Source organism: Zeugodacus cucurbitae, chromosome 2 (genome assembly GCF_028554725.1).
Source record: "Zeugodacus cucurbitae isolate PBARC_wt_2022May chromosome 2, idZeuCucr1.2, whole genome shotgun sequence".
Taxonomy (NCBI): Eukaryota; Metazoa; Arthropoda; class Insecta; order Diptera; family Tephritidae; genus Zeugodacus; species Zeugodacus cucurbitae.
Genome location: NC_071667.1, coordinates 49,822,082 through 49,835,306, shown reverse-complemented (window position 1 = coordinate 49,835,306; position 13,225 = coordinate 49,822,082). Strand labels below are relative to the sequence as shown.

General features: G+C 33.4%; 2 protein-coding genes across 7 annotated transcripts in view; both read left to right on the top strand.

The window, feature by feature from the left end:
- LOC105215663 (RYamide receptor) overlaps window positions 1-13,225 on the top strand; it is a 274,717-nt gene that overhangs the window by 62,761 nt on the left and 198,731 nt on the right. The window lies entirely within an intron of this gene.
- On the top strand, window positions 2,322-3,541 carry LOC105215656 (phospholipase A1 VesT1.02). Its single transcript, XM_011189678.3, has 2 exons — window positions 2,322-2,473; window positions 2,540-3,541. The coding sequence occupies exons 1-2, from the start codon at window positions 2,428-2,430 to the stop codon at window positions 3,493-3,495; spliced, it is 1,002 nt and encodes a 333-aa protein (XP_011187980.1). The 5' UTR covers window positions 2,322-2,427; the 3' UTR covers window positions 3,496-3,541.

The following is a 13,225-nucleotide window of genomic DNA, read 5'->3' as shown; positions in this document are numbered from 1 at the left end:
ACGACCAATTTACGAAGGAAGATTTAACTTTGATAACGCCCTAAAACTAAAAATAAAATTTGTTTTTGAATGGAAAATGGATTTGGGTAGTGGAGTTCCAAGCCACAAAACCATATTCCAATATAAATAAGTTTTAACCAAGTTATATTAATAATCGGATCTACACCAATTTTCAAAAACATATTATTAGCATAAAATTCCATAGCAACACCCATATCAACAAAATTAAATATTTGCTTCAGTCTATAGTTTTTATTAGCTGTCACTGCCACCAGTAGTAACTAAATTGCTTAAGTAATAAGTTAGCAACAGATACCTCCAATCATTTGAAAAATGTATATTAAATATCACGTGCTGTGTTTTATTGCTATGATAAGAAGATACCCACTGAATTTATCTTGAACGAGCATTGGCTGGATATTGGCTTTACCATAGTCTGTGTAACAGTACATAACTTATTCACCCTAAAACCAAGCGATTTGTTCGGAGAAATTGAAAAAGTAATTTTATCTGTCATAATAGGTTAAAAAACTTTAGATATTCTAATTCCCCTATAGTTTCCAATGGGTGATATATGGTGTATTATTCTACCTTTGATTCGAGCAATAACTCAACTCAAGACTTTGGAATAACTGTAGAAGTGAAAATTTCTAACGGGTTGTGTCATCCAGTTCCAGTTGAAAATAATGTAGTTGTTCTGTAGATGCCTTATGATGAATAAACAATTGTTATGATATAAGTAGATATATGTATATAAAATATAATAAATTTAGTTCGGTGTTAAATACGCTTTTAAGCTCATGAGATCACCGCACTATGGCGAAATATTTCATTTGAATGATAACGCGTATTTGAGTGAACAGTAGCTTAGATTATACTTTAACTTGACATTTTTCGTCACTTCACACGCTTCTGCTTCAAAATATGAAGTTGTATTGTTTTATCAATATTAGATTTCGTTTTGATAATTCATTGTACGTGCGTAACGAAAATCAGCAACGGTATATATAGTAAATATTGAATTGCTTATGATCATTGAATAGATTAGTTATCACAAATAATTGAAGAACAACAACGAAGTATAATTAAATTGAAAAAATTATCATAATATTTTATAACAGATATATAGCGGTTATCAATTCCTTTCTCTTTGTTTTAATATTTTGTAAAAACGTGCTGCCATAGTGGTTATATAATAGAATAATGTCGAATTAATAGTATTTTAATGCCAAAACACATGAATTTTTAATAATATTTGATTTGTTATAATTTTTTTCTTTATTATTCGTATAAATGTCAAATTCTAATTAAAAACTAAAATCATGTTTAACCCAAAAGCTTATCCTGTGACAGGAAGCAATTTATTTGCACAGATAATATTGAAACTTTGTAATGCGCTTGATATTTTTTGTATTGTCAAGAGCAGCAAAAGAGCTTAGATTTTTGTTGAAAAAAATTTAAGCTAAAATAGTTTATAGTCAATGTAATCAACAGCTCTGATCACATCATTAAATATTCATTTTGAACAGTCATCAGTCACTAAACTTTTCCAATATTGACAGCAAAGTCAAGTATAATATATTGGCCAACACATTATGCCTATTAAAATTATTTTTGTTGTCGATTAAAATTATGTTAGGACAAGCATTATTGCATTGGATATAATTTAATAATATAGCAATATAGTTTCTCAAATATGGATCAATATATGTATATGATGTAAATTTAAGAGGTACTCAGCGACTCCGAGAACCCCCAAGTAACGAGTTTGAAACGATCTCGATGAATTTTTCAAACAAGCGTTCGCCATTTTGGATCCGCCATTTTGAATGTAGAAAAAATCTACAGCGGTTTCGTTATCAGCGACCCCGAATAACGAGGCTAACACCGATGCGATATTTCATTGTTGAGAGGAAGTTAGAGAATGGTATTTATTGTTATTACATGGTAGTAAGCGGTTCAGTAGTAATCTAATGTATGTAAGATTTCTATACATTTATCACAATCTTACTTTTGAAATATACCGTTATATGGGTATGATTCTTGGAGTATTGGTCTATAACATCTGCAAATTAGTCAGGCCCCTTTTGTATGTATGTAAAAATATAATTATAAATATAATATTAAGTGCAAGTCACTCAAAGTATTGAAATTCCTCATTGTTTTGATATTTTTCTTCTCAAGCTACAATCAAAGAGCGTTTCTTATCATTCGCCATTGTTTGCAATCATTGCCGAATTTCTGAATGAAATAGTAGTAGGATATGTCAATCTTGAAGTTTGACATTTTCTAGTGCTTCAATGATAATGAATTATATTCACACAAAAATATGAAAAACAAGCAAAAGCGGACACAGCACAAGTGAATATATAAACCCTTAGAGCATCCAAATCGATGGTTTAGTTGTTCAATAGCAAAGACCTTAACATGGTGAAATTAATATTTTGTTTGCTTGGCTTTTTCGTAGCAGTTGGTGAGTTCTTGAAGTTGCAGTTCTTGCAATTATTATTTCTATAAAAGGGATGATTTCTTACTACAGCACTTGGTGGCAGCAGCAATTTCGATGAGAGTAAGGGCTGGTTTGTGCCTCAAGCGGATGGCAGCTTCTCGTGGATCTCGCAATCCGAACACAAAGAGCGTATAGTAGTCGCCGAACGCGCTTCTGTCACCGTGAAGTTTTACCTTTACCACCGTTCGAATCGTGGCGGCCGGGAAGTACGACTCAATGATGCATCCTCCCTCTCTGCTGCCGGTTTCAATAGAAATTGGCCGACTCGCATTACCATTCACGGCTGGAATAGCAATCTGAATGCCGGTGTTAATGTTCATGTACGAAATGCGCTTTTGGACACCGGTGATTACAATGTATTCGCTGTCGATTGGAGTGTTGACGCGCAGACGGTCAATTATGCCAGCGCACGCTATAAGGTTTCCAGTGTTGGTGCTGTGGTCGCTAATTTCGTCGACTTCCTCAATGGTCATGGTATGTCTTTCAATTCACTCGGCTTGGTCGGTCACAGTCTGGGCGCACATGTTGCCGGTTTCACTGGCAAGAAGGTGAGTCGGGGTAGAGTGCACACCATTGAAGGTCTTGATCCTGCATTGCCTCTATTCAACTACGATGAATGCTCGTCGCGCCTTTGCAGCAGTGACGCTGATTATGTTGAGTCCATTCAAACTGATGGCGGTCAATTGGGCTTTTTGCGTCCCATCGGTAAGGCGGCCTTCTATCCGAATGGCGGTAAGAGTCAACCGGGTTGCGGCGTCGATTTAACTGGCGGTTGTGCTCACGAACGTGCTGTGCTTTACTATGCTGAGGCTATACGCCAGAACAATTTCCCAACTATGAAATGTGGCAATTACGAAGCGGCTGTGGACAAGAGTTGTGGTTCCACCTATAGTTCAATACGTATGGGTTCAAAGTCGAACTACGGCATAAGTGGTACGTACTATGTGCCGGTCAAGAGCTCCGCACCATACGGTTATGGATCATAAAAAACGTGTTTATGGATAATAAAATGCAATGACTTAATAAAATTAATTTGTGATTATTGTATTGGATGTAAAAGTATGGCGTTTTAAAGTGGGATTGTCTTATTTATCGCCAAATATCAAGATCCTATCAATACGATTGAGATGAGAATGTTGAAACTAGAAAGATACAAAAGAAAGGAAGTTCGTTCTAACCATACTAGTCCCGAAATCTTTAAAGAATTTCACAAACTTATTCCTTAAACGTCGAGCAACTAAACTGAACTTCTATATTTTAGATTACTAATTCCATACTCCATTTGCCGAATTTAAAAACGTATGACTTTGCCATACAAAATTTATTTTCTTCACTACTAACAGTTGCGATCAAATAGTGGATGCAATAAGACTAATGTTTAAAATAAACCGGATCGATGAATCCTTAGTACTTGATGATTGGTATAGCGGTTTATGTAAGGAACCAGTTTTGAAAGAGGTATAAGATAATTGGAGGTATCATCTGAAGAGCGTTTGGTTTCAACGTTTTTATTATTAGTTGTGTATAAGTCAAATGAACTACTTGGATACAGAATAGTGATATGTGAAAGCGGGAGAGACTGTGATCTGATAGCTTCACAGTATCAAGACCCAATTCGTAGTCACAGAATTTAAAGGGTGGCCAAATTACTACGGTTCCAGTACAAAGAATATCATAAAAACCATTAAATTGCTGTGAATCTGTGCATTTATAAAATAACAAAAAAAATTAAAACGTCACTAATTAAAATATGTTAATGAAATTTTAAAGTGCCACACGGAACATTTTGTAGAAGTCATTCAGGTATTCAAACACATTCTTTATGACTATACTAACGTGGTTTTGCTGCCATTAGCGCATTGTACACTTAGGTATTGCTTACGCTTTTCAGGTGTTGAAACGTTCCAAGTGCCAGTGAGTTGTTAATGAGCCACTCGACTGGCGATGAGCATAATGAAAATGTGAATTACATATATACCTATTTAGGGTGGAAACATTTAGTTGGTGCCGTATGTATCCATGTAGGAAATCTAGATTGAAATAGATCCTTAATCCTATGGAGTCTACAAGTGTGTATATCTTGTATTCGAGATAAATTAAAAATATTTTGAATTTTGTGAGAATATTGTGATTTCGAAATAAAAATGATATGACAGACGAAACCATATCATAGCTTTCATATAACGAATATATTTATTTTGCGCTCTCCGCTGGATTTTGAGTTCAAAATATTAAATTGAAATGTTAAGCAAGAACAAATATTAATGAAACTACGAGAGTCAGCGAAAGCATATTATATCCATTGCAACCGAGTATATTTAGGCCTTCATTATTAATTAATTCTCATTCATAATAAAATATATATAGCGAAGTGTCGAAAATCTATACATCGCCCGGTCTTATTCAATATTCATTATTGAAATATATTCCGCGTCTGGACACGGCAAAATACCATTAATTTATTCAATCAGCACCTCTACATAATTTTCAACGATTACGCAAAGGGATAAATGAAATTTCTGTCCGTGCAATAAAGCCTCGAACATTAATACTTTATTGATGACACTCGCCACGAATAAAAATTTTACATATTTGCCTTCAGCTGAAAATGATTGCCACACGACGCACGAGGAATTCTCACCACACGCACACACACACATATGTAAGTATGTATTCTTATGTCAGCTCAATGTGCAGTCGTCTGAAAAACGATTATGCGTTTTAATAAATTACTTATGCGAAATAATTAGCCAAGCTGTGTGTGTGTATGTGTTGTTGCAAGGACGAATGTGGGACGCACACACCCACACTCGTTTATTGCAAAAATGACTTACTTGCTACGTGCTACATATTCAATGAGTATTGGGATTATGATTGATTTCATTCCAGCAAGCAAGCAGTCAACTGTGCACAGAGTTGAAGCTCAGTTAATTGATTTCTGTACAGGTTGCTTGCGCTGATGATAAAAGGACAACACAAACAAGTGTACACAAGTGGATAATGAGTTTTCACTTGAATCGAGTACGTATTTAGTGCGGCGAATATATTTAAATGCTTTACACACATACATATGTATATGGTACTCTGAGTGTGTTATTGAGTATGTTAATGATTGTGTAAGAGCGCTTTAATCTGCAATTGATAGAGATACTCGTAAGGACAGGTACACCCTCGCATATAAGAATTCAGTTTGTATTAATGGTAAAGGGAGTTAACTGAAAATCTACCTGTTAAATTCTGCGTTTATCCGCTTTAATGAAGACTTGTGAAAGCGGATTATTAATATATTAAGATAAAACAAGTAGGGAAAGGCTAAGTTCGGTTGCAACCGAACATTTTATACTCTCGCAATTTATTGAAGAAATTTTATTAAGATAACACACAATTTTACCCATAAATTCGGCATAAAGTTTAATAGAATAACGAAAGTCGTCATATAATTCGTGAACCGATTTCATTCATTTTCACCAGCAAGGTACACTATACCCAAGGCTATACGCTCACTTAATTTTGCTAAGATATCTCACATATTAAGCAATACATATATGCGGAATAAAGCCCACCGTATTTTTGAAAAACCTAATATATATATTTATATATAATTAGGTATATGGGAGCTAGGATATGTTATGACCCGATTTTAATAATTTTTGGAACAGAGACACACTATTAGAAGCAAACAATTTCCTCTGAATTACATTAAATTATCTGAGAGATTTACCGATATTTTCGGTGAAAATTTACCCTTAGGCACAGAGTTCAACATGTTCGGTATCTGAGGCCTTGAAAAGTTATAGCCCGTTTTCGACAATTTTTTCACAAGTGAAGCCAGAGATGATATGCACTATTTGTGTAAAGTGTTATTCCGCTATCTTCATTGGTTTCTTATGTAAACATTATAACGTGAAGGAATCAAATGGAATTCAAAATTGAGTTATAAGGAAAGTAGTCGTGGTTCTGAATTTGATTTCGCCCATATTCCACCCGTATCATCAGGGTGTCAAGAAAGTGTTATATACCGAATTTCATTGAAATCGGTCGAGTAGTTCTTGAGATATGGTTTCTGAACCATAAGTGGGTCAGCCACGCCCATTTTCCATTCTGTAAAAAAATCTCAGTGCAGATTCTCTCTGATATTTCTTCTGTAAAATTTAGTATCTCTGACGTTTTTCGTTAGTGAGTTAACTCACTTTTAGTCATTTTCAACATTGCCTTTGTATGGGAGGTGGACGTGGTTATTATCTGATTTCTTTAATTTTTGGACTGTATAAGGAAATGGCTAAAAGAAGCGACTGCAGAAAGTTTGGTTTATACAGTTTTTTTGGTTTGCAAGATATATACAAAAAACCTATTTCGTGGTGGGTCACGCCCACATTTAAAAAAAATTACATCCAAATGTGCCCCTCCCTAATGCGATCCTATGTTCAAATTTTTTTTTCATAACTTTATTTACGGCTTAGTTATGACACTGTATAGGTTTTCGGTTTTCGCCATTTTGTGGGCGTAGCAGTGGACCGATTTTGCAACCTCCTCAGGGTGCCAAGGAATATGTGTTCCAAGTTTCATTAAGATATCTTAATTTTTACTCAAGTTATCGCTTGCACGGACAGACTAATATGGCGGATAAATAAACAAGTTGAATTATCATATAATAATTTGGTACTCAAAATTTCTGTTTCTTATATTGCTCTCTGTATTTCTTATATAAAATATATTTCGTTAAATTTTCATCAAAATCGCCTTAATCTCGTATATATCCCATTAAGGGTGGATATCCAACTTTATGGTAAAGTACTTCGAACACTAATATATCGAAGCTTGTCTGTTAAGTAAGTTTAACATCTCAAGATAATGAATCCTCCCGTGATATCAAATAGTAACAAAGTTACAGCAAGAATTTATTTTTTACAAAGAAAACAAGTTAAAGTTTTTATTAATTTGGAAGCAGATATTGCTTGAGTTAAACTTTAACCAAACTACCATATGATATTATATCGAATACACATATACACTAACATTTAACGAAGATTGATTTCAATTACGCACATTAATTTGAAAAGGGAGTGTCGTTTGATATTTGAGACAGTGTTTCCAGATCAAAGCACAATATGATTTGGGAGAAATAAATAATAAATATGTATAAACATACATACAAACAAACTTATACGAAAGTATTGCTCTTAATAAAGCTTCAGTGCAAGCATTTACAGTGCCACTTTAACGCTAAATGTTCTGGGGAGCGCCTTGGCAAGTGCAAAAAGGTAAACAATCATATTTATATTGAAATAAATGTCTAACTGTATATTCGAGAGCGTCTGCAAAGTCAACCTACATTAATATGAAATAAATATATACATTTGTTGGCCTAATTGACATTGTCTCTCCCATAAGTATATCTATTTAGGAAATTTACGAAAATGATAAGGCAATTTTCGAATCAATAGCGAAAGTAGGTAACATGCGAATGCATGTGTAAGTAAGCTTAAACATAAATATAGCGTGCTACATATACGAGTACATTTAGCGAATGTAAATATAAATATCATCTCAATGCACGCAGGACAAAGGCATGCTAAAGTAAACTATCAGTTTATTACTATTGCCGACTGCTAGTGATGCCTCTTTTCGCAAATATGGTTACACATGTACATATGTATGTGTGAACTGTAAATATATATATTTAAATATTTATTTTAGATATTAGGAGGCAAGGAGATATGTATAAGCGGTGGGCACTTCTCCGCCACAACTGCGAAATGGCAAATTTATTTATTTTACTATTCCCCTGTGTGTTGAGTGTTTTATTCTTTTATGCACGAGTTGATATTTTAGATATACATAAGTTCTTGTAGGCACACGTTTATGTACCTATAATATATATATAGATTATAGAACAAGACATATTTGTTACAAGTTAACATTCGCAACACTTATTTAGCTCGATGCATATAGGTGATATTGAACACATACCCGTAGTAAAATCGGCTGGTTATGAATTACCTTAAAACTGGTGTAAACCAAAACGCAAACTAGTCAGCAAACTGTCAAGCAGTTGATATTTCTTTACATCTTGAAGTTTTACGTGATGTCAACATAAATACTAATTCCATTTAAATGTTTAGGAGTAATTATAGTAGGAAGTAATGGTGACGAGTGGATTCGAAATCCGGATGTCTGTCCGTCTATCCATTCAAGCGATAACTTGAGTAAAAATTCAGATATCTTAATGAAACTTGGTACACATATACCTTGGCATCCTAAGGAGTTTGGTTGGGCGAAATCGGTCCACTGCCATGCCCACAAAATGCCGAAAACCGAAAACCTATAAAGTGTCATAACTAAGCCGTAAATAAAAATTTACGTACAGAGGATCACATATTTGGGTGAATTTTTGGGGGAAAGGGAGCGTGTCCCCGCTCACAAATAGGTATATTTTTATACTCTCGCAAACCAATAAAGCTATATAAACCAAAATTTCAGCAGTCGGTTTTTTAGCCACTTCTTAATAAAGCACAAAAATGAAAGAAATCGGATAATAAACACGCCCACCTCCCATACAAAGGTTAGGTTGAAAATTACTAAAAGTGTGTTAACTCACTAACGAAACACGTCAGAGATACTAAATTTTACATAATAAATACCAGAAAGAAACTGCACTCAGATTTTTTTACAAAATGGAAAATGGGAGTGGCATCTCCCACTTATGGGTCAAAAACCATATCTCAGGAAATACTCGACAGAATTCAATGAAATTCGATATATAATATTTTCTTGACACCCTGATGATACGTGTGGAAAATGGATGAAATCAGTTCACAACTACGACAACTTCCCATGTAACTGAATTTTGAAATCCATCTGATACCTTCACTTACTTAACGATATACATTAGGAACCAATGAAGATAGCGAAATAAAAGTTTACATAAATACTGTATATGATCCGTGGCATCACTTTTGAAAAAATTGTCGAAGTCGGTCTATAACTTTTCAAGGCCCCGGATAGCGAATTTGAAGAACTCAGTGCCTTATGGTAATTTTTCACCGAAAATATCGATAAATCTCTCAGATATCTTAATTTAATTCAGAGGAAATCTTTTTCTTCTAATTGTGTGTCTCTGTACCAGAAATGGTTAATGTCGGGTCATAACTCTCATATGCCTAATTATAGGTTTTTCGAAAATACGATGGGCTTAATAGCTTACATATAAATCGGTTAATATGTGAAATATCTTAGCCAAATTAAATGAGCATATAATATTAGATATAATGTATGTTGTTGATGAAAATGGGTGAAATCGGTTCAGGAATTACCTCAGCCTATATACTACAGTATACTCTCGAAAAGTAAATTCTCAGAAAGTAAATAATCGCGGAAAAGTTAATCACCTTTAAGATTACACATGCACTTCGAAAAAGTAAATTTTTTAATTTACTTTTCAGAGAGTGTGATAAAAAATTCGAAACGAAGCAAGCAGCGTTTTTTACGATGTTGCAAAAACACTTACTCTCTTGTTTATCGCGTCTTTTTAGTAAATAAACCCTCCTACATGATCCACTGGTTTAAAAATGAAAACGATGCAAATCAGGTGTCAGACTTTTTGAATTGTCGTACAAAAATGGTCAGAAAATATATTGCAAAAGAAAAAAACAAAAGAATATTATGATGATTTTCGTTTTTCTATTGACCTTCAAATAATATAACTTAATAAAAATATAGTAATAAATTGCGAGAGTATAAAATGTTCGATTGCACCCGAACTTAGCCTTTCCTTACTTGTTTTATTTTGTATTTGTATTTTGGTGAAGTCCTCCTTGATGTAGAATAGTAATGACTCGTTAATTCTTTCCATTACCAGCTTTCTCGAAATGTGTAAAAATCTGAATCTTATTCGAATAATTTGATTTTAGTCAAGATATCTAATGTTCTAAACTGCTATTTCTTCCATAAAGTTCGCTGTTTTATTGCTGTGCCCATATCTATAGTAACTATGTACATGCCTGTCCATATTTCCGTCCATCTGCTTGTAGTTAACACTGCATTCATTTGTTTTTGTTTATTTATTCATTTCATTTTGACTAATGTGTTTGCCGCAAGATTTTAGCTATTGACTCTTAAATCGGAATAATAAAACAATTTTCAATGCTAGCGCTAATGTGTTGTTAATCAATGCTTCTAACTTTAGTGGCATCCAAGGAGAAAGTTCATGTGCCAGCAAAGCAACATATGCTGTGGTAAAATTTATTTTGGATGTTCTCTTAAACATAAGATTTGCAGACGGCTGCCAGATGATGCCGTTTAGTTTTATGTATAAATGCATGTACAAATAAACAACCAAATATGTATAGTATATACATATATATTAAGTGTTGTATATACATAGCTATATTTTTCAAAAATTTGCAATTTGTGTTTATTATCGTTTGTTCTTTATTTAATGTTAAAAGCGAAGTGCCTTAGAAACTCATTCATGATAATATATGTATATATGTATATGTATGTGCATGTAAATAGATTTGGTTTTCCATATAACATAAATAATGATCCAAAGTACATTTTTCGCCATACTAAAGAATATTAATAAAATTGTGGTTTTAGAATTTATTAACAAATTTGCTAAGAACATTTTTAATAGCCTGTCTAGGCGTAAATCCTATTTCTTGTATTAACTCTATAGAATTCTGTGGAAAATGGATGGCAAAACCGGATATTTATTATGAAAATTATAAGTAAAATAAACGAACACAATATTTTATATTTACTACTGTAAATAAAAATTAAAACACGCCAACTGGGGTAATTTTAAAGGCATACAGAATATCTATTATATAATGCAATATTAATATAATTTCAATATAAACATTTGTTTCCCTCTAGAAGTAAATAAAATAAAAATCACTTTTCGTAAGCCAAGTCAAGTCCATAATAATTAATTTTAAATTAATTTAATTTTCATCAAAGTTTTTTATTTTTCTAACTAGACATTTTTGTAAAATTACGTGTGGAAATGTGAGAGTTCTAAGGCAGGAGGTTTTCAAATTATTCGGGGCATTGCCAAGCTCACAAAAATGTTTGATTACATCATTCATATATTAAACAAGTATTGTGTGTTTGCACAGAAAAATCAAGTAGAGCGAAAACGCTACTGCCTAATCAGTAACAGAAATGGAAACAGAAACAGAAATTATTCTGGCGTTATTTTATTCTGCTACCAAACCGTTTCACTTAGAGTTTTTTTGCTTGTCAATTTCTAATTTTCCATCCAAGAAAATGCCACAAAATGAGTGTCTTTTATTAAGGGCTTGAATTGCCAATTTCTGAGATGAAACAGACACATAAAAGCGTTTAAGCGCCAGACTTGTCGCTAAAAATTTATATTATTATTTCTATTACTAGTTTTTACACTTCGCTAACATTCTTGACCGCAATCTTAATGACCCCTAAAAAATCTTGTAATCTTTTTTAGGCGGCTGCCTTTTTGTGGTTTTATGCACCAACTTCGCCACTTAGTTAGCAAAAATAGAACATTAACTTAAATATTTTGAGAACTGACTCGTTGTCTACGTAGTTGTGTTCGCGGCTTTTAACGCGAATTTCATGAGCAGAAGGAACTTAAGCAGTCACCACGTACAAAATTCAATTTTCGTTTGCCCATTAACAGTTTAGCATTAGCCAAGGGCAGTCACCGCTAATGCGAATGCCACGCGGTATACGTGACTTAATCAATGCAAAGTGGAAGTTGCGTTATTTCGATACTTGGTACATAGTTTTCATTAATTTATAATTCAATATTTCTTTCACATAATTTGGTTAACAACTTTACTACAGTGAGGCTTATCAAGGACTGCGTGCGTTTATTGGTCACAAATTTAAACTTAACATTTTCCTATAAATATTAATATTGAATTTCATAAGGTCCTGCTATTCCGCTTGAAAACCCAACACAGTTGTTGTCCTTACATATTCAAATGAAATCTAATGGAAATGAAAATGAAAGCAAACAAGGGCAGGCCAGTTGGAGCTACATATATGTATGCAGGCAGGTTTTGTTCTTCACGGGGGAACAATACAGAGGAGTGTTGTGCTATCTGGTATTGATTAGGCAACTAATTAATAAGTATCAAATTTCGGAAGGGAACAAACAATAAATAATATATTTTGGGATATGTCGAAAGCAAGAAGGAATAAACATTAGGTCAAGTGAAATCACTTTCTTTCACGTGCATTAGTTTTGTATATGTGAATTGGGGTCACTATTGGGGTTATTCACTTATAACACTTTTGCTATTTACGGTTTATGATTAAATGCTGGTAATGTAAAAATAGGGTGGGAAATTTAAGGCTTGAAACAAAGAAATATGTATATACATATGTTTGTATGTATAACACCACAAATATTAGGTGCGTAAGATATTTATGAATATTTTTCCGTTAGGAAATCCATTTTAGTTAATGAAAATAAGAGGGTAGCCTAAAAACAGAAACAAATTTTTGTTGAAAAATGTTTCCATTTGATTCGATATATTAGACTCATTGTTTTTTGAGGTCTGTGGGAAATTATCTCATCATTCGACTAAAATTCCTTTTCCGTGGAGGTCGCCTAGACTCATCAAAAATCGATGTGCGTTGAAATTCGTTCAACGAATTTTAACTATCACTATCGAATGATCTGCTGTTTAATTTCAAGCGCGGTCAAAATATAACTTGTTCGGGTAT

Excerpts from the sequence above, each read along its gene's own strand:
- LOC105215656 (XM_011189678.3), top strand. The coding sequence starts at position 2,428 with ATGGTGAAATTAATATTTTGTTTGCTTGGCTTTTTCGTAGCAGTTG. Across the intron at positions 2,474-2,539 it reads TGGCTTTTTCGTAGCAGTTG|CACTTGGTGGCAGCAGCAAT; the intron begins GTGAGTTCTTGA and ends TTCTTACTACAG.